Source organism: Trichophyton verrucosum (assembly GCF_000151505.1).
Source record: "Trichophyton verrucosum HKI 0517 chromosome Unknown contig00308_77.r1.exp, whole genome shotgun sequence".
In the NCBI taxonomy this organism is placed as follows: Eukaryota; Fungi; Ascomycota; class Eurotiomycetes; order Onygenales; family Arthrodermataceae; genus Trichophyton; species Trichophyton verrucosum.
Genome location: NW_003315441.1, coordinates 39,921 through 60,340, shown reverse-complemented (window position 1 = coordinate 60,340; position 20,420 = coordinate 39,921). Strand labels below are relative to the sequence as shown.

Below are 20,420 nucleotides of genomic sequence, written 5' to 3'. Positions count from 1 at the left end.
AGGGTGACTTGCAGGTGAAGGCGAGGCCGAGCAGGACTGGACGCCGCAGGAGGTCGACTGGCCGCATACCGAGTACTCGGACTCCACGACCCTCGACTTCGCGCCCCAAGGGCCTCCGAAATTTCAGGACCGCATCAGAAACAAAATCCCCGAGCCCTTGAAACTGAAGCGGTCGAATAGACAAGAGGCTCTGGCTAGGATCCATGATACCTGCGCTGTTAGTTGTGTTCCCTTATCGGTGGAAGTTCCAGGTGGCCAGTTGGTTATCTGATGGGAGACGGGGGGTTAACAGCTGGCAAAAGGCCGCAATCAGTGCGAGAATAGGCAAGACCGACAACGAGCGATTCAGAGAACAGTTTGGATACACGATTATTGCGTCGCAGTTGTTGAGCGAACCCAGCGCACCCTCCTACACCTCCGTCTCGAACCTGTTGAGCCACCCTGTCCAGAGCGATGATGACAAGGCAGCCTCCCGAGCCGCCATCTTCGGCGTGCGAGGAGCGGTATTCACGGCCGTGGCATCCTTCTCCGTCGTCTTACTATTACACTGGGCCCGATCCATACACAGAATAGGCTGGAGCATTGGAAGAGTCCTCCTTCTTGGTGTCCTGTTGGCTACGATCGTTGCAGCGTTCTACGTCTTTGCGAAACGCCAGTGGCTGAGATACCTACGTAGCCAGGCTATCGAGACCGCCACTGCCTGCGTTGGGAATGCGCAGACGCTCGACTCTGCGGCTTCGGCATCCGTTGTGCTCATTCAGGAGGTCGAGCTCGTTTCACGCGGGTACAGAGTGTACGAATACATTATTTCCGTCCACCCCCTATATTATACATAACTAACATGACTTGTCGAGTAGGAGCTCGCCTCTTCCACCAGTGAGCCGGCTGGAGGAGCAGTCGCAAACCCGGAGATGCTTGAAACTCCGTCGCATCCTGGCCAAATGCCTGGATGAGATGCTGGAGAAATATCTCTATGTGAAACGAAAATTACGACCACTCGTAGATGATGCAAACTTGGAAAAATATTATGACATTTATGAAATTTCCCAGGTGGGACTCCAGGCCGCCGAGTCCACGGTGGTCGACCAGTCGGTGGATGAAAAGACATCCCTGAGATCGTTGCGGTCGTCATTCGCTCGGCTGTATACCGTGAGGAAGAGCGCCCTTTGTTGTCTCCTTGCACTCCCGGCAGACGGAGGTGAAGCCGATATTGCAAGATGGAGCGCTGCGACTGAAGAGATGCACAGCCTGGCTGACGCCAGCGCCGAGTGGATTGAGAAGCTGAGAGACGTCCTCAACGAACAAGACCGTACGCCTCCCTTCCATCCTTGCGTTTTCTATATACCTAATCTAACTTACGTAGGAGACATAATATCGTCGTCCCCAATACAGAATCCAAACCCAAACCCTAACAGGGACCGCTATCGAGCCCAGCTTCGTCGGCTAAACTCCTTATCTCAGGGCATACGAGGACTTCATGCCAGAATGCAACTTATTCGCGAAGAGTCGGATGCCTGTCTCGATGGGTCCAACGAAGACGTAGACCTCGGCTCGACCCTTCTTGTCCAATACGAGGCTATCGGCGCTGAACTGCGTGGGATACTCCAAGAATGGGAAGCCGGCAAATCGGCCATGCGAGCCAACATGGAGTCGTCCGATCGTCAGTCATCTTCTTCCCGACGCACGTCAAGCATGATCAAGTCACCGTCTTCACCCACTTTCAGTATTGGAGGCAGCACTGCTGTCGACGGCGGTCCGGCTGATGCCCTGCGTGCTTTGAACGGAGAGATGCAGAAATCTCTCAATCCAGATAGCAACATGGATGATGACGAGGTGTTTGAAGCTATTGCCATGCCCCGAACTCGAAGCTCGTTGACTCGCGTGGAACGAATCGCACGCATGAAGGAAGACCGAGCCCGTCAGGCCGTTGCTCGAGAGAGAGCAGAAGCGAATACACATATGCTGAAGGAACTTGAGACTGTGATCAAGCTTCGTCCTCATAAGGGCGGCGCAAGAGTCTCTAGTCTCTAGGTTATCTGACTTTCTTTTAATCCTTTTCTTTTCGTTTTTATATCCGGATCTTCTATACTCGGGCGTTGATGGCTTTCTCCTTTGTGTTTCCTGGCATCGCTCATATAGATGTGATGCTTTCCTGGTACCCGCGTTGCCCTAGTATGTACTATATTTATCGATATATATAGAACCCCCAAGTAATGACTTAATGGAATTATGACGGTATCCGCATTTGCTTCTGTTTGCCCGTCTGGTCTGGAGTATATGGAAAAGTCTTGCTGTCCATAGATATCTTGTCGTTGGAGCCGTTGACGCGAAACTCGAGCTAAATTGGTTTCGTGACACGCGACGCGCATTTTCACCGCACACCAAAGAAAAAAGAACCGGCAGGTTTCTCTGGCTTCAAGAACATCCATCGTCGTGTTGAATTACGCTGAATACTTAACAAATTACCACACTCCGGGCTCTTTGGCTAAGGCAATCCTGTGCCGTCTCTCTCTGGTCTTACGCAGTATATCGTTTCACCCCTTCTCAGCGTCGTCAGATCTACCCCGCCATACTCTTGCAGCCTCTTAAGCGGTTCGTTGATATAAATCAGTCAAGAGTGCGTTACCCCGGCCAGCCAACTATGAAGAAGATGTAGAATCTAACCGACCACGCTGTATATAGTGTTGGAAGCACGATTGGAAGAAGCTGCTATGCTGAAGAAGGTATACTACCGGCGAACAGCAACTGAGAAAAGGCCATGTCTAACCACGGTACTATTAAACAGGTGGTCGATGCGGTAAAAGATCTTGTACACGACTGCAACTTCGACTGCAATGACTCTGGAATTGCCCTCCAGGCCATGGACAACTCCCATGTTGCGCTTGTCTCCATGATGTTGAAAGCAGAGGGCTTCTCCCCCTTCAGATGTGACCGCAACGTCGCCCTGGGAATCAACCTGGTCTCCCTCACCAAGGTCCTACGGGCTGCTCAGGATGGAGACGTGCTTACTCTCAAGGCCGACGACACGCCAGACGTAGTCAACCTGCTGTTCGAGAGCGTTGAGAAGGACCGTGTGAGCGAATATGATATCAAACTCATGGACATTGACCAGGAGCATCTTGCTATCCCGGAGACGGACTACTCTGCCACGGTTGAGATGCCATCTGCTGAGTTTAGGCGGATTTGCGGAGACTTGAACCAGCTTTCTGAGTCTGGTATGTCCCATTTGATTTTTATACTGACAACGTTATTTGAGTATGCTAATTGGGAATGCTAGTGTTGATCGAGGCAACCAAGGATGGTGTCCGATTCTCTTGCCAGGGTGAAATTGGTAACGGTGCTGTTACCATTCGTCAAAACACCAACGTTGACAAGCCAGAGCAGAACGTCTCCATCACCCTGACTGAGCCCGTTGCTCTTACATTCTCTATCAAATACCTCCTAAACTTCTGCAAGGCCACCAGTCTTTCGTCAAAGGTGCGACTGTCCCTCTCTGCTGAGGTTCCTCTGCTGGTCGAATATACTCTCGAGGGATCTGGTTATGTACGGTTCTATCTCGCTCCAAAGGTAAGTTCTTCACTTTCTAAGCCAGTCTTACATGAAAGTTCAACAGTGCTGACTCGATGGCAGATTGGCGAGGACGAATAAATGATATTTTTCTCCTTTTTCGTTTGGTAATTTTCCACTGGCCAGCCAGGGGAACATTTTTTCTTTTTACCTTCTTATGATGAGGATTAAATAATGAAGCGTACAAATTCAGTAAAGGTTTTTTTTTTTTTTTTAGCTTAGACCTCGTGGCACGGTGGTAGTTTATCGAAATTGCCCGAAAAATAAATAAAACGATATTCTCGTTCTATCTATAGATTTCTATAATTTTACATAGTTTCAGCGTCTAGCAGCCGAATATTACTCACTCACCTTATGTCCCCAACACTACTCCGTATCAGGTTAAACGTTTTATCAAATGCGTCAGGTTCATATAAACAAAATGTTAGCACGTTATATCACAACCTGGAAGAGAAAAACTCCATACCTAGGGGAAAAAGAAGGGTGAAGCATCGTCCTCGCCAGAGTAATCGGAATCGAATGATACCCGGCTCTCCTCTCAATTGAGGTAGCCATGATACGCTGCGTATTGCACTTAGGTGTCGTGACTCCCCGAAGGAAGACACACACAATCTTCGCAACGGCTCTCCCAAGGGGGCGAGGAATACAGAAGCGAGGCCCAGGATTTCTCCCAGGCCACCCATCCGCACCCTTCCCCCGATGTTTCTGATGCCTAATTGCAGACACTTTTCATGCCAGGCCCTCACGGGCAGTACCGAGCTTCCTCACTGTAGGCGTGCAGAAGCTGGTTGAAAGGTTGAAGAATACTCCGAATTTCTCATTTGCAAGTGTAACTCCAGCATGAACTGGCGGATGTAGCAAAGAAACGCAGCTTTGGCGAGGACGATGCTTGACCAAAGAGAAGAAGAAGAAGAAAAGTCGAAGTCCCAGCTTTTTTGGCGTCTTTTTTTTTATTCTCTCGTTGTGTGGAAGGGTCACGTGCAGCCGACATCGCCCTTCTTTTTTGTCGTTGTTTGCTTTTCTTTTTCATCCTCAGCCTTTTTTTTTTTTTTTTTTTTCGAGCTATCAATTCCGCCAGTCTCGGGACGGCAGCAGACAGGTGCTAGTTGGCCCTTGTCGTCCTCAGCTTTCTCCTAGCTCCTCAGCTCTGTTCAGCTGCGGGTTTCGGCATTTCGGCTTACTCTCGTCGTCTGGCAGCCAGGGATTGCGGCTTGAGTCAGAGAATATACGGAACTTCCGCCCTCATAAAGTACACAACACGCAATCTCAAGACACGATGGAGTCGAGACAGGATAAACGACTAATCTTACGGGGGAACAAGGGAGGACCAGGGGCCCGGGACAACGTTGCTATTGAATACGTAACTGCCACGGCCAGCCTTCTCAGCTCGCTCCTCCTGGGGGGCCTCCTGGCACTAGCCGCCCGCTGAGCCACAACAGGCGGTTTCCTCCCTTTCCAACCCGGTCCATGGTTGCTCCATCGCGGTAAAACACTGCCAGGCGGGATCCAGGGATCCAGGCGTGGGCAAACCACGGGAGAAACGTAGTCTAGTAGGGACATACCTAAGTCTAATATTTACAACCAGAGTTAGGGCAGCTTAAGCCGTAGCCAGCCTCCAGCCTCCAGCCTCCAGCCACAAACTGTCTGCGCCCGAAGAGAACGGGAGAAAAGCCCGCAGGCGGAGAAGGGGAGAAGAAAGAAAGAAAGAAAGAAAGAAAGAACTTTGGCTGCTCCCTCTCATTCCCCGAGACTAACTATCACTTTGTTCCTTGGAAGGCCGTTGTGTTATTATTATTATTTAGTGCTAGCCAGCCCTCAAAAAAGGCGGCTCCGCCAAGCCGCTGAACTGCGCATTTTGATATTCCACCGCCAGGATCGACTTGCTCGTCTTTTTCCTCGTCTTCTGATTCTCTCCTCAGCCTCTCGCTTTCTCTCTTTCTCTTTCTCTTTCTCTTCACTCGCTTTCCAACTACTTTCTTTCTCTTGTCTCTCTCATCATCGCCATTCCCATCGACTCGACCTCCGTCTCCCTCGCTCTCGCTCTACGACCGTTGACCCTCGTCTTCGCCCTATCTCAGCCGCCGTCACTCGTTTGGCCCTCTCTTTCTCCCTCTTTCTAAGTAGGACGCCCCTAGCCGCGGAGCCGCCTTGCACCGCCCTACACAAACACAATAGAGAAAAAGCTCGCGCAGGGGCAGAGGACTCGCCTCTTTATCATATAACTCGCGTCTTGTGTCCCGTTGCCCATTGTTCTCTCTCGTCTTGCACAGCCATCCAGCGTCTACGTCGTCCTCCTTCGTCACCCACAAGCCTCGTCCCGATCGTGGCATCATACAGCCGCTACCACATTTAGCACTTACTTTTTCTCATCCTCCCTCCCTTTTTTCCCTCATTTTTAATACGCCAAAAATAACGGAGATCAAGGCTCCGGTGAGGAGCTTCTGGCCGCCAAAATTCGTCCATACTCAAGACGGACGTCTCTCTTGGGAGAGCCAGGAATAGACCCGCCGTTGCTTCCTCCGGGTCAGGGCTATAGGCCAAGAGAAGGGTACACGACTCGCGCAGAGTCATCGTGGAAGATGTATCTACCAAACACACGCTGGACGTGGTCGTTTGTCATTGTCACCACGATCCAGGCGGCATGCGTTCTTGCTTTCGAATCGTAAGTTTTGAGATATTTTCCGTTTCCCCCCTCTCATATACGAATAATACTGACACTTTTGATAGATATGTGTTTGCAAGATTCCAGCTGCAGCTTAAATCAGATGCATCGACGAATACCGAATCAAAAACGATACCAACATTCCTTACTCTCTACATCTTCGGTTTCGTGTACGAGCTTGTTTTGGTGTATGATGCACTTCGGCTGAAAAATACTATCCAAGTTATTGGACTATGTATCTGCAACTTTGGTCTTCTTATCTATGGTGCTGTGCAAATCGACCAGATCGATACTTCGGTGACACAACTCGGTGACCTTGGACTTATCCACCCAGAGGTAATAGACGAGATGAGGCCGTTCCTTATTGCGATTCCTTGCATCACTGCTCTTGGAACCGTGGGGATGAGTTTCCTTGCTTGGAAGTTATACGATGAATTTGCATGGACGATCTACAAGCATATCAGCGCTGATTTGCGGATGAAGCGCCGTTACCTTACCTACCAGGTTTGTATTCGTGCACTATATGACTTACCCTAGACGGTTTTACTAACCTGTCCTTTAGATCTACATTGCTCTGCTGAAGTTTGATTTCTTCTTCTTCCTTGGGTTCACTGTCCAGTTTGTCGTTATTGTGACAGACACTAAGACTGTCGAGTTTGCTCTTACTCTTGCTGCCATACCAGTCACTATCCTGATCTTGGTGATGGCTGCGTTCTGGACCCGACGTGAGAGTACAGTTGGCATGATCATTGTCATCGTAAGTTATATTTCCTCCACTGACCCTGAAACAAATGCCATAAGCTAACCTTTTATCGACAGTTGCTCTACTTTGGTGGTTTCGCCTACTTCCTTTTCAAGCTAATCCGCATGTACTCTCCCGCAAAAGAGAAGGCTTATCTTCCCGCTCGCCGATCTCTTACTTTCTTTGCCGTTGCAACCATCATCCTCATCATTATGACCATTATCAACGCCATAATGTGTACTCTCAACTTCAACAAGGGGCTGAAGCCACATATTACAAGCAAGAAGAGACCACGCGGTGCAGAGAAGGAAGGCACCGAGCTTCATGACCAGTTCTCACCGCATCCTGTTCCCACCCGCATGACAATCGATTAAAAATTTCGCCACCTCGATAGTGAATGAATACAGCTTTGAACATTTTTCCTTTGAAAGGAAAAGGATGAAAAGAAAGAAGAAGAAAAAAAAGTAAACTAATCTCAATCTGCAATTAACATTCCCAATGCCATATACCCAAGGATATCTTCGCTTTTCTTTGTTTCCTTTCGCTTTCCTTACTATTTCTTGTTTACTTTTACGTACTTCTTTCTTTTTCATTCTTCATTTTTTTTATTTTTTATTTTTTGGACTCGGTGCAACCCAGCAGTAACCGCTCGAATGCTTACCTCGAACTTGAATCTGGATGATAAGGGAAACAGAAGCAATGTGAACGAGAAGCAATTTCGATATGGTTCAACGTTCAAATACCGCCTCATAGCAAGCTGACTTTTAATCCTGTTAGAATAGGGATTTTATTTGTTTCCCTCCTGAATTTGTTTTTGTTCTCGAATGATACCTCATGTATTTCCTATGACTCCTTGCCCATTTTGTTTCCCTGTATCTATTTGTACTTCTGCGAGGCTATCTTACTTTTGGCCCATCGCTTGTCACTCTTTTGTGAGTTTTTTGAAAATTATCAGCGTCTTAAATATACTCGGATTCTCGTCTCTGTCATGTCTACGTTGTATATACCCATAGGGCTGATACTCCACTCTACAATATAGACAATTCAACCAACCATCATCCTAATAGCTCAACTCTCCCCTACTATCTATCTATCCATCCACCATACATCCATCAAGTAACCACCGGCGAGGCTAAATATATACGATTACATAAGCTTTCCCGGCCCAAAGGCGGCGATGGATGGCAGAAAACACGTAGAGACAACTGCTGACATAATCACAACCGCACCACTTGGGAAATCGTGGCCTCTTTCATGTTTCCAGCGCAAAGCAAGATCGAGATTTGGGAGATATCGATACCATAACGGGCACATCTCTCATTCTTCAGCGTGTCTAGTCTCACGGTGGATTTTCCCCTTTGCCTCTCCATAATACCGATTTCCGACACATCCTCTCACAATGGTAAGGAAAACAATCTCGTTCCCTCGTGCCATAATTCTCTTTCCCCCTTGACCCAAAACATCTATCCGAATGCACGAATACTTATACTAACTATACTTCCTCCACTCAGGCTTCATCTCCAATGGCATCAGGTGCCGACTCCGGTGCTGAGGGCTCCAAGCCTACCAGCCCATCTGGCCCAGCAGGCGGCTCAAGCTCTGCCCTGCGTCCATCTTCCCCTACACCTCCAGGAGGCCCACGAACAGCCCTCCGCCGCCGTGCTGCTGCAGACCACAAGGAGTCCGTACGAAATGCACGCCCAGCATCAACCAGAGCTGCCGGAGCCGGCGGTTCGTCTGGTACCATGCTCAAGCTGTACACCGACGAGAGCCCAGGACTGAAGGTTGACCCTGTTGTTGTATTGGTTTTGTCACTTGGGTTCATTTTCTCTGTTGTCGGGCTTCATGGTACGTCTTTTTTGGTTCTTGTGTGGATTCCTCAATATTGCGAGTTTGAAGCTAACATGAGTTTGATGCAGTTATTGCAAAGATCACTCGCAAATTCTCTTCGTAAATTGGGCGCCCTTTCTACGGAGTCTTCTTGTTTCCTTCTTTATCGTTTCCCGCTGTTCTCCATCGTCCTCCCCTGATTACCGACAAAAACACACGAGTTATGGCTTCCAACTGTATAAAGGTCGTTTCTTATCTTCATGGCTGGGAAGGATCCAAGCGAATGTACCGGATAGGATCCAGCTTCTACGACGCAACTACAACTACTCAACATACTATAATCTATACCTTATGACACAGGGGCTGTTTGATCTCTACATACTGGCCATCTTCCAAGATCAAATAGGTTCCAAGCAAATCTGTGATGAACATGCGCGTTGGTCAAAGCGGGATATTGATACAATGTCTTCATTGATACCAGATGCTGCAACTTACACTATTTGCACGTGTTTATTTCATCTTTATGCCTTGTTTCCATCCACCTCCATCCGCTCGCCACCCTCAATATCAGCTGTATATTTGGGACCTCAATATTCTGCAAAGTCTAGCTAGATTTTACTTCTCTTGTAACTTTATTGAACCTCATCTTTGGCATTGAATCCCAGTATTTTGATTATTGGATGCATTTGTAAGAATAACATGGAGTAGGTTCTATAATCCTGGACGGGATGGTTCTATATGGAGTACAATTAAGCTCCATTGGATTCGTCACGCTTATTGTCCCAATCCACTCTTTGCAAGCGCCATCTCCTCCTCCCACCATCCTCTGAATAGCTTGAGCCGGTTGGTTCTCTCCAACGCCAACCTTTTCCCTTCAGGGGTTTTCATCGAGGCCTCCAACCTTTCCAGCTTCTCGACGAAATAGGCCATCGTCTTCTGCAAAGGCCTTCCCGCCTTAGAGACAGCACCGCCATACGTAAATGTGCGACCAATCCCTATACTGCCTATTGCGTCCAGACGATGTGCATCCTGGATAATACCGAGCTCTGGAATTTCTTGGACTAGCTTCCGTACATACTCCCGGGTTTCTTCCGACTCTGTTTCTGCGGAGTACGAGACGTTGTTGACTACGATTTGAACCTGCTCTGCCACAGGTATTGGTGTTCCAAAGGTCAAAAGCAGCTGGTAAATCGTGACATCATGTTTCACGTTGGCCTCAGGTTTCTCGTTAGCCTTGGGGTGTTTCCCATCCCCGACATGGTGCAATAAAGCACCTAGCGTGAGGACTAGGGGGTTCCATGTGGATACTGCAGTTTTAGCTTTTGCAAGTCGTGACGAAGCGATAATCCGAGAAAGGCCGAGGACACGCATTACATGGTCAAAGTCATGAGAGCTGTTATACTCGGACATGTATTCCTTGACATAGCGGGTAACCTTTTTGACAATAGCAGCTTCTGAGAATGCCGACGAGCTAGCAGCCGCTATGGGGTCACTTGCATCCGCAGTATCTTCGCTCCGTGCACTGTCAGCCATGGCAACCTAGGTATTTCCCTGTTGTTAGCTAGGAGGCGGTTCTCTGTTGTAGCTACATAGAGCAGACCGGAGGACGTGAATCTACGAGGTAACTAGAGGACTGTCGTCGGTTGTTTTGGGAGATCTATGTAGCTCTAGGCTCGAGCCTTCCTCCAGTCAAAGCGCTCAGCCTCTCCACTTTTGCGGCAAGCGCTACCTTAGAACAACATCAACATCAACATCAACAATGACATTCAAATTGCAAGCCCAAGCCTCATAAGGAGTCGTTTGAGACATCTGGTACTGCCGCTTTCTTCTACTGATATCTTAGCTATAGGCCTGTGGATGGTCTTAGGCGCTTCAGGGTACAACTAGGTACTAGCTACTCTAGAGTCTTTTCCCTTCCCAGCACTTAGTTGACTAGTTAGTTCCATCATCTCAATCAATATCTTCTTTATCATACCACTGGCTTGAAAACGGAACATTGCCGCAATGTGGTACCTGTTCCTCGAGATTTTTGACCAGGCTTCCTAAACACGGAGTGGAACTAGGGTATCGTGGTGAGGCATTCTGGAGAAGTGAAAGATTCAGACGTGAATAGAAAGGTAGCATCGATGACCAGAACCTGGCTCATCTTGCTGCCTGGTATTCGATCCTTGGGTAGTCGATGTCGGAATCCTTTTGAAGGGTGAGAGTGGTTTGATTACTGTTGACGTCTTTGGGTCATCGTGTCGTTCGTAATGTCCACGGAAGGTTTAACTGGCTGACCCAATATCTGGTCAACTCTACCCAGAGGGTAAACAGCACATTTACAACATGTAATGAATAGGTATCTAAATGGCAATGGTGATTCTTGGAATTCATGTCTAACGGTATAATATGGGGGAATTGTGCTGCGTAGAGTAATACACACGTATGCATTGCGAGATGTCAACGTAACGAACATGAGGCTTGCAGCAGTGCATATGCAGTATCCCTGCCCCTCGCATTGTATTTCTATTGATATTGGGTGAATCCCCGCTTTCACACAAGGTCAATAGAGGAACAACCACAGTGGACACCAGTTGGCGATTTCTCTCCACAGTGTCCAGTGATATTTGCGGTTTTGAAAACAAAATAGTACTACCACAGCAAGGTTTGACATCCTGAGAACCATAAGTCCTTCGATAAGCTTATATTATCTAGAATGTGCGAATACCTCGTGTCGACGGTACATTACCGTGGGTGTCCAGCATCATGCAATAAAACTTCCAAAGCGTTCAACCGGTGCCCAGAAGCACGGCGGAGCGGCGTAACATGCCCTCAACCCAAGGATACGACACTTGGACAATCAACGTATCCTGAGAAATGTCCAAATCATCGAGACGAAGGATACAGCAGGCGTTAAGAGTTATATATTGACGAGGTTTCCGATAGCAGTTTGTACTTCTTGAGCAGAATTTATTTCTGACCGCCAACACTTTTCAATTATTTCGCCGCATGGAATATCGGTAACGCTTGGAAATTGCTGGGCCTCATAACGCGTTGTCACTTCATCACTTGGAATATCTTCAAAAGGACTATTGCCCTGGAAAATTTCATAGAGAGTCGAGCCTAGGGCAAAAAGATCTGTTGCTATAGTCGGTGGCTCTCTCCAGTCGCGTGGCAGATAGAATCGAGTTCCTTCACCTGAAGTGGGTTTAGAACCATCTAGAGATGAGCCGGAGAAATCGATAATTTTGATATTAAGTTCGTTATCCAGAAGAAGATTTCGTGGTTTTATGTCACAGTGGAGAATGTTGTTATTATGGAGAAGCTGGACCGCTTCCGATACTTGGTACGCCCAAGTTAATTTGAGACTTGTTGGAACTGAGCTCGACTCATGAGACTGTAAATATCTCTTGAGATCGCCATTTGGCATATACTCAAGTATAATCCCATCGCTTGAATGACTGACTAGTCTAACAAGCCTCTCATGGGGGCCGATTCGCCGATATATGACCGCCTCCTTAGCAATGTCTTGAACATGGTCTTCCATCATGGGGCCGGGGAAAGGTGACTTGATGACAGTGCCATTATCGAGCAGTTCAACTATTCCTGTCAAGCCGCCACAGATGAATTCGCCTTTTGCATCTCTCACGATTTCAATAATGTCATTGTTGTTCGACTCAGATTGGTTTTCCTGATATATGAGCCAAATGGTCAGCACTCTGTAAAAGCAAAGGGTAAATATATAAGGATAGGTTAAACAGCATATACCGATTTCACGCCCCAGGTTAACCAACGACTTAACAGAGTGGTAAGAGGTGAATGGCGACGCAAAAAGACAGCAGCCCAGTTCCTGAGTGTCGACCACAACGAAAGCAGCCTATCTCGTATCATGGAAAGCGCCATAGAAAGAAGAAAGATCGCCTGTTGTTATCGTGTCCGAAGTAGTGACCAGCTGGTGTGGATCAAACTGGCTGCTTGACTCCTTTTTCCTACCGAATCTTCAGTTTGACTTCCTGTTCCTGCGGCTGAAAAAAAAGAGCCGGCCTGGTTTCGCCGATCCTAGCCAAGTCTGGCGCTGCGTCATCTCGCTCTTCGTACTCCGTGCCAAACATAAGGAACTTCCAATCCTTTCGCTCTGCTTTCTCCCGTCGTTTACGAACAACACGACTCACGACTTTTTCGACCTTCAGACGAGGGTTTTTCACCTAACGACCACCATACCTTGAGTCGCATCCAAGCAACAGCCATGGCTATCTGCATAACCTTCGGTACTCACGGTACGTCTCGGGATATCTTGCCTGTTGATGACTGCCTAGTGATACAGCTTGAAAGAGGTCGCAGACTAATCCTGGAATACTTTCCCCTTACCAGAGTTCACCTCGCAGCTGCAAGGATATGAGAACGTCACTGCCCAATGCCAGAACTGTAAGATGCGATCCCTGATGCTGTGTATATGCAGCTATGCGCCTTGCGTCTAGACTGCCTTTCTCTAACCCGGTATACTACTTTGCTAGGCGGTAACTGGTCGGGTCGATGCATTACCAGATGGTCAGTCAACATCTCAACAGCTATTATGGGGAATATGAGGACTGCTCCTTATAATAAATAGAATGGCCAACTAACGCTTCTTCTGTATTCTAGGCCCTTTTTCACCGTCTGCTTCATTGTATGAGCTTCTGCCTGCACTTTATTTACTTGGAATACTAAACACCGTCTTTTCAAAGCCACTTATTCCACTGGCCATGCACAAATATAAAGTAAGTCTTGACTCTCTTAATAGTTACTAAATAAGCTCCTTTGCTAATAGAGTACTGCTTACAGGAAGTATACTGCCATATCTGCCGGTTCTCACAAGACATGTCGTGAGTGTCATACTCTTTACCATTAGTCAACACGGGCTACGGTGTTAATAACTTTATGCTAGAATGAGACCGGACGTCCAATCTCAGGGACCTGGTGGCCACGGGCAAGGGCCGCCACCAGGGGGTCCTCCGCAGCAATATCATGGCCCACCGCCCGGACAGCAAGGGCCATATCAACAATATCAGCCACCACAACAGCCTGGTTATAAGTAGCCACAAGTGTTATGCCACCTGATTGCTTCCACTTTTTGACATGAAGTTATGTTTAAGAGTGTTCTTTTGTTGTCTTCCATTACGATTAATACTCTTGTTTCCTCGGTTCTACTTTATTACACTTCTTTAGCCTTAATATCTTTGTTCCATATCTACCTTGGAATTGTCCTTCTTAGCTTAGATACCCTTTGCCTTTTCTGAGTTCTAAGACAACCTCAGGTGTATATTCAACCCATAGTACTTAATCAATTTATATTTCGCGAGATGCTTTAGCGTAATACATAAAAAAAGATTGTTAAGATACTTAAGAGGCGTAAGTCCGGGCTTCAAAAGCAGCCATAGACTCAACAGACGTTAGGAATGTTTGATAGCAATAAACCATATTCCATGCTTGCTTTAGAGAGTATCATTAACAAAAAAGCGGCATATATCCCTGAAGACAGGAACGACAACAATTCATTAACACAATCTCTCCCTCCAAATCACACCTTCTGCCCGAATACCCCGAGTCTGGCTCACAGCGGGGGCTGGGGCATCACCCGCTAAGAGGGGAAAGTAAAAGATGACACGCTCTGCTTGAGGAATCCAAAAAGGGTCCGAACACTTATTGTGTTTTAAATAGGAGGATGGCGCAGTGGCCGAGATAGAAGTATATGAAGTGCTTGGTTTCTGTCTGCAAGTCAGCTAGGTCAAACATTTCAAACGGCCCAAGCTTAGCATACCGTGAGTGACGAAGCTTCCAAAGTTCCTTCCGACAATGCAATGCCAGGTAGCGCCCTTTCGTGAGTCGAACTATCACCATTATTATCAGTATGTGACCCTCGCTATATCCGTGCACCAAAAAAAGGCCAACGAACCTCCTTCTTTATAAATTGCGCAATATCCTATGGTGGTCGCGGTTAGCTATATCTCGACAAACATAGCACAGTCGTCCCAGGTCGCTTCTTCACTTGCTTTTTCGATATGGTACTTCTCCATGGCCTCGGTAGCTAAATAATGGCGTGTTAGCTTGTTTGAGCCGGTAGCGCGCGCGGGGGGGGTAGTTAGAAACACGCTTACCAACTTCAATGGCTTCCTGCTGCATGTCTTCGCTCTATTCCGGTAATCGATTAGATGCTGATCCTCTTGTATACTGGGATAAACACTGTCTCACCATGTCCACAGACTTGATCTGGGCTGCCGTTATGTCACTCGTTAGCCCGCCCGTCCAAACCACAGAGGGGAAACCAATAAAAGGGGCAAGGGAACAAGGTACCTTCGAGCTTCTCGCGCTTCTCGGTGGCCATGGCGACTGACAGGAGGAATCAGGAGGAAGAGGGATATGAATTCGTGGTCGTCAGCGGGTATGTCAGAAGATCCTCTGGGTGGTGGCTTGCTGTCAGTGTCTGTCTGTTCTGTCGCTTTCGTCCTGTTGCTTCTCCCCGTCCGTTTTATTCGTTTGTTTTCCTTTTTCCTTTTGGTGACGAAAGGCTGACAGAGCGAGTTTGGTGCACAGACGTTTTCTTTTTCTCTTTATTTTCTTTGGGCGGGACTGATTATATAATACAAGCCCACTCACCGCCCTTGGCAGAAAAAAAAAGTCACGAAAAAAGACGAAAAAAAAAAAAAGATTTCTTAACAATGCAAGAAAGCAAAGAAAAGAAACAACATCCAGGATTGTGCGTTCTTCTTGTCTTCTGTTCAACTTGTCAACCTCCACGGGAGAATGTGAGGCGGCTTCCAAGAGCGTTTCTTTACCTAGAATAGAAGATGGAGGGCACTCGAGTGTTTGTGTCTGGGCTCCCGCCGTCGCTGACAAGTGACAAGCTGCGGAATCACTTTGCTCAGCGGTTCGAGGTTACAGATGCTCATGTTATTCCCAATCGGCGGATCGGTTTCGTGGGGTTCAAGGGACCGGATCTCGCTGAAAATGCCGTCAAATACTTTAATAAGACGTTCATCAACATGTCGAAGATATCCGTGGAAATGGCTAGACCTGTAAGTATTTCTGAACTTCCGTTCCAGAAGTGTCACATTGATTACTCGGTGTTTGGCTGTTGCGAGGCTAACAGGCCTTGAAGGACTCAATGGAAGAAAGCTGACCGCATCGTTTTCAAAGGTCGATGCCGATAACTCGGATGATTTACGTGCCAGGTATAGAAAACATTTAAATGCTAAGAAGGATCCCCCTTCTCTCAAGCGGAAACGTGACACACAGGATACAGAGGAGGATGAAAAACTGCAAGAATACCTGACTGCTATGCAGCCTCCAACGAAGTCTCGGACGTGGGCCGATAGCGGTGCAATTCCAACTGCACATCAAGAGCAGAAGCCTGCAACTGATGCTGCAAAGGAGCCCACTGAAGGCGAAGACGACGTTGAGATGCATAATGTTGAAACTGCAGTCACCGATATCCCCGTAACAGAACAAGAGGCCAAATCCGATGATGTGGATGCGGTGAATGTAAATGAGAATCCAGTACAACAGAACGACGATGACTGGCTACGATCTAAGACATCCCGTCTCCTGGGGCTCCTTGATGACGAGGATGAGATGGCAGCTGAAACTTGGAAAGGCAAGCCATTGGAAAATGCAACGGATCAGCCTCCGGTTCCTGCCAAAATTCCCAGTACAAAAGCTGCCGTTGAAGAGGGAGAGAGTGTGCCGGAGCCTCCTCCTGACGCTAATATTGAATCTATCCGACTCACCGGACGACTATTTATACGGAATCTACCTTATAATGCATCTGAGGATGATCTAAATGCCACGTTTTCTCGTTTTGGTAAAATTGAGGAGGTAAGATATCCCAATTCCCCCTTAATCCACCGTATAATCCACCCACAGTCTATATGATGATTATCCTGATAGGGACATCTGATGCTTTGCATATGATGTTACCAGGAAGAGTATTTTAGTAGATGCCTCTTTAATCTGATGACTGTATCCTTTCTTATTGCAGCTATCAACTATTGGTTTATGACATAAGATCAAAGCTAACTGAACCAGACTCATGTTGCTACAGATACTCGACATTCTACTAGCAAAGGTTTTGCCTACATTCAATATGTAGAAAGTGACGCCGCAATTGAAGCATATAAGCAATTAGATGGGAAAGACTTCCAAGGCCGTCTGATGCATATATTGCCTGCATCGTCAAAGAAAACGTATAAGCTCGATGAATTTGAGATCTCGAAGCTCCCTTTGAAGAAGCAACAGCAAATCAAAAGGAAAGCTGAGGCAGCTTCATCAACTTTCAGTTGGAATTCTCTATACATGAACGTTCGTCATCTCTTATGCTCAACCTCTTAATGTACGTCATAGCTAATGACTTGAACAGACTGATGCAGTAATGGCCTCCGTAGCAGACAGGTTGGGAGTCTCAAAGTCACAGCTTTTAGACCCCACCTCCTCGGATGCTGCTGTGAAGCAAGCTCATGCAGAGACTCATGTTATCCAGGAAACCAAAGCCTATTTCAGTGCTAACGGTGTTAACATAGAGTCCTTCAAGCAACGTGAAAGAGGAAACACTGCTCTCCTATTAAAGAATTTCACATACGGGGTATCATCTGAAGACATTAGAAAGCTCTGTGAACCCTTTGGACAGCTAACACGGCTTCTTATGCCACCAAGTGGCACCATTGCTATAGTTGAGTTTGCTATGCCCGATGAAGCCCTAAGGGCATTCAAGGGCCTTGCCTATAAGAGAATAGGCGACTCAATTCTCTATGTAGAGAAAGCTCCCAAGAACCTGTTCGAGGGTGGCCCTCCAGTCACAATGCCGTCCTTACTAAACCAGAAAGTCGTCTCCCAAGGCTTTTCTACATCAGATACCTTCAAGGCAGATGAGCCAGAGGCTCCCATGGAGAGCGCAACGTTATTCGTTCGCAATCTTAACTTTATTACTACTGATGCCGGCCTGAGTGATCTGTTCAGACCTCTTGACGGATTCATTTCTGCACAGGTGAAGACCAGACCAGACCCCAAGAAACCGGGTGAACGACTCAGCATGGGCTTTGGCTTCGTGGAATTTAAGAGTCGAGCCCAGGCTGAGGCAGCTCTCAAGGCTCTCAACGGGTATAAGCTTGATCAGCACGAGCTTGTCATTAAACCGTCTCACAAGGGCATGGATGCAGCTGAGCAACGACGAAGAGAAGACAATGCAAAGAAGGCCTCCGCCAAACGAACCAAGATCATCATCAAGAACTTGCCCTTCCAAGCCACCAAGAAGGATATCTGGTCTCTGTTCGCGGCGTATGGCCAGCTCCGATCTGTCCGTGTGCCGAAGAAGTTCGACCGGACTGCCCGGGGTTTCGCATTTGCCGACTTCGTCAGCTCAAGGGAGGCTGAGAATGCAATGGACGCGTTGCGCAATACTCATCTCCTCGGCCGACGGCTGGTTCTCGAGTTCGTCTCGGAAGAGGCCACTGATCCGGAAGATCAGATCAAGGAGATCGAGAAGAAGGTCGACGCGCAAGTGAACAAAGTCAAGATACAGAAACTTATGGGCCCTGGAAGGAAGAAGTTCCACGTTGACGCGGACCTTGAAGACTAGGCATATGCAGGTCCTATTTTCGTCGTCATTAATAGATAGCCGTTTGATAGAGGGCAATGCATCCCGTCTAGTGTTCTGAACAGTAGTTTACCCGACTCTCACCCCGGGCTCGTAGCACTGCCATCCCCTGTGCTCCCTTTCATGTCCTTTTACCACCCTGTAGGCACCAGAAGCGACGTCTGAACGCCATCCCGCGGGTCCACTGCCAAGTTGCCGGCCTCTCCAGCCCATTTTTATTTGTCGTCATCGTCTTGGTCGTGCAGTTGCCACCCGACGTGATGCTCGATCTCGGATCTCGGAGTTCAGTCGACTTCTCGAGTATAAGTACAAGAAGAGGCTCGAAGACCAACATTCCTAGATCCATAACTCCTGACCGATCGACCCCATACGCATCGTCGCAGATATTGACATCATCCAGAACGGTTCAATTGCACGTCCTCGTTAATAATACGCCGTACCCACTGATTGTCTTTTTTCCGCACGTTAACTTCCCAAGATCCATCGCCATCGAACCACCACGAATTTCTCTTCTTCCACTCAATTAGAATTGCAGTTTTCAGTTGCAGACAAAAATCGTACCCGCAGATAATATCCCAAACACAAAAAGAAGACATACCAAAATATGGCGTCAGCTACAGCTCCAAATCTAACGGCTCCCTCTGTGAAACTGAACAGCGGGTATGCCATGCCGATCGTGGGGTTTGGGCTATGGAAAGTCAATAAGGAGACCTGCGCTGACCAGGTCTACAATGCCATCAAGACTGGCTATCGACTGTTCGACGGTGCTTGTGGTACGTGATATTATGCATATATCTACCAATTCCATGATTTGTTGCTTATCTAGATCCCACAGACTATGGAAATGAACAAGAAGCCGGGCAGGGCGTGGCTCGGGCTATTAAAGAGGAAATCGTGAAACGAGAAGATCTCTTCATCGTCTCCAAGCTCTGGGGAACCTTTCATGATCCCAAACATGTTGAACCAGCTTGTCGTCGCCAGTTGTCTCACTGGGGTATTGACTACTTCGACCTGTACATTGTTCACTTCCCCATCTCTCTGAAATATGTTGATCCCGAGGTTCGATACCCCCCAGAGTGGTGTGCTCCCGGAGAGAAAGCCGAGGCTAGCGATGTACCAATGTACAAGACCTGGGGAGCAATGGAAGAGCTCGTTGACAAGAGACTCGTGCGCAGCATTGGAATCAGCAACTTCAGCTCTCAGTTGATCATGGACTTGCTGCGGTATGCTCGTATCAGACCTGCCACCCTGCAAATAGAGCACCACCCATACCTCACCCAGGAAGGTTTGATCAATTATGCTCAAAGCGAAGGATTGGCGGTTACAGCCTACTCGTCTCTTGGTCCGCAGAGCTTCATTGAATTGGAGAACAAGGCGGCGACTGGAACCAAATTGCTGCTTGAACATCCAACCATCCGATCTTCTGCCGAGAAACATGGAAAGACCCCTGCACAAGTGCTGTTGCGATGGGCAACTCAAAGGGGCATCGCTGTTATCCCGAAGAGCAACAACCCGGAGAGGCTTGCGCAGAATCTTGATGCAACCAGCTTCAACCTTACCGCGAACGAACTTGCCACTATTAGTGCTCTCAACCAAGGATTACGGTTCAACGACCCTCCAAGTGTAAGTGATAACCTGCTCTTTTTAAAATTCACAGTTTCATAACTAATGCTGACTTTGGTATCGTAGTATGGCATCAATTTCCCCATCTTTGGATAAAGTTTTGATATTGGGATGTCATTCATCTGAATATGTATAAATTTAGTTTTGGAAAATATCATTGGTATAATAATGCTAGCAGAGTGTTGCTAAACAATTGCTGCAAATTACTTGTCATGGAATAATAAACATAGAGTGACCGCCGGCTATGCTCAATTGAAAACTGAACAACAGGGTCCTAAATTTGGAATGAAGGCCCTAGCACTTTGTAAAGTGACTTGGGGGTTATTTCGGAGGTCTAGTCGTATCGCATGACATCCACTCTGCCAAAGTTTCCTCCAAGGAAATGTCCG

At 47.5% G+C, this 20,420-nt stretch overlaps 9 protein-coding genes across 9 annotated transcripts; 6 read left to right on the top strand and 3 right to left on the bottom strand.

Annotated features, from left to right (window-relative positions):
* Positions 1–203: 203 nt before the first annotated feature.
* On the top strand, positions 204–2,031 carry TRV_03816 (uncharacterized protein; the record flags this gene model as incomplete). The annotated part of the gene is made up of 2 exons (XM_003022029.1): positions 204–793; positions 858–2,031. 2 exons carry the CDS (start codon positions 204–206, stop codon positions 2,029–2,031), a joined length of 1,764 nt encoding a protein of 587 aa, XP_003022075.1.
* Positions 2,032–2,758: 727 nt separating this feature from the next.
* TRV_03815 (uncharacterized protein) lies at positions 2,759–3,648 on the top strand (the record flags this gene model as incomplete). Its single annotated transcript, XM_003022028.1, has 2 exons — positions 2,759–3,215; positions 3,278–3,648. 2 exons carry the CDS (start codon positions 2,759–2,761, stop codon positions 3,646–3,648), a joined length of 828 nt encoding a protein of 275 aa, XP_003022074.1.
* A 1,676-nt stretch (positions 3,649–5,324) lies between these two features.
* Positions 5,325–5,897, bottom strand: TRV_03814 (uncharacterized protein; the record flags this gene model as incomplete). The annotated part of the gene is made up of 2 exons (XM_003022027.1): positions 5,325–5,609; positions 5,775–5,897. 2 exons carry the CDS (start codon positions 5,895–5,897, stop codon positions 5,325–5,327), a joined length of 408 nt encoding a protein of 135 aa, XP_003022073.1.
* Positions 5,898–6,146: 249 nt separating this feature from the next.
* Positions 6,147–7,345, top strand: TRV_03813 (uncharacterized protein; the record flags this gene model as incomplete). The annotated part of the gene is made up of 4 exons (XM_003022026.1): positions 6,147–6,229; positions 6,295–6,733; positions 6,792–6,986; positions 7,049–7,345. 4 exons carry the CDS (start codon positions 6,147–6,149, stop codon positions 7,343–7,345), a joined length of 1,014 nt encoding a protein of 337 aa, XP_003022072.1.
* A 1,149-nt stretch (positions 7,346–8,494) lies between these two features.
* On the top strand, positions 8,495–9,413 carry TRV_03812 (uncharacterized protein; the record flags this gene model as incomplete). Its single annotated transcript, XM_003022025.1, has 2 exons — positions 8,495–8,819; positions 8,902–9,413. The coding sequence occupies 2 exons, from the start codon at positions 8,495–8,497 to the stop codon at positions 9,411–9,413; spliced, it is 837 nt and encodes a 278-aa protein (XP_003022071.1).
* A 162-nt stretch (positions 9,414–9,575) lies between these two features.
* On the bottom strand, positions 9,576–10,334 carry TRV_03811 (uncharacterized protein; the record flags this gene model as incomplete). Its single annotated transcript, XM_003022024.1, has 1 exon — positions 9,576–10,334. One exon carries the CDS (start codon positions 10,332–10,334, stop codon positions 9,576–9,578), a length of 759 nt encoding a protein of 252 aa, XP_003022070.1.
* A 1,369-nt stretch (positions 10,335–11,703) lies between these two features.
* Positions 11,704–12,333, bottom strand: TRV_03810 (uncharacterized protein; the record flags this gene model as incomplete). The annotated part of the gene is made up of 1 exon (XM_003022023.1): positions 11,704–12,333. The coding sequence occupies one exon, from the start codon at positions 12,331–12,333 to the stop codon at positions 11,704–11,706; it is 630 nt and encodes a 209-aa protein (XP_003022069.1).
* Positions 12,334–15,142: 2,809 nt separating this feature from the next.
* TRV_03809 (uncharacterized protein) lies at positions 15,143–18,390 on the top strand (the record flags this gene model as incomplete). The annotated part of the gene is made up of 6 exons (XM_003022022.1): positions 15,143–15,565; positions 15,605–15,839; positions 15,910–16,634; positions 16,740–16,810; positions 16,880–17,117; positions 17,176–18,390. The coding sequence occupies 6 exons, from the start codon at positions 15,143–15,145 to the stop codon at positions 18,388–18,390; spliced, it is 2,907 nt and encodes a 968-aa protein (XP_003022068.1).
* Positions 18,391–19,012: 622 nt separating this feature from the next.
* TRV_03808 (uncharacterized protein) lies at positions 19,013–20,073 on the top strand (the record flags this gene model as incomplete). Its single annotated transcript, XM_003022021.1, has 2 exons — positions 19,013–19,181; positions 19,235–20,073. 2 exons carry the CDS (start codon positions 19,013–19,015, stop codon positions 20,071–20,073), a joined length of 1,008 nt encoding a protein of 335 aa, XP_003022067.1.
* Positions 20,074–20,420: the final 347 nt, after the last annotated feature.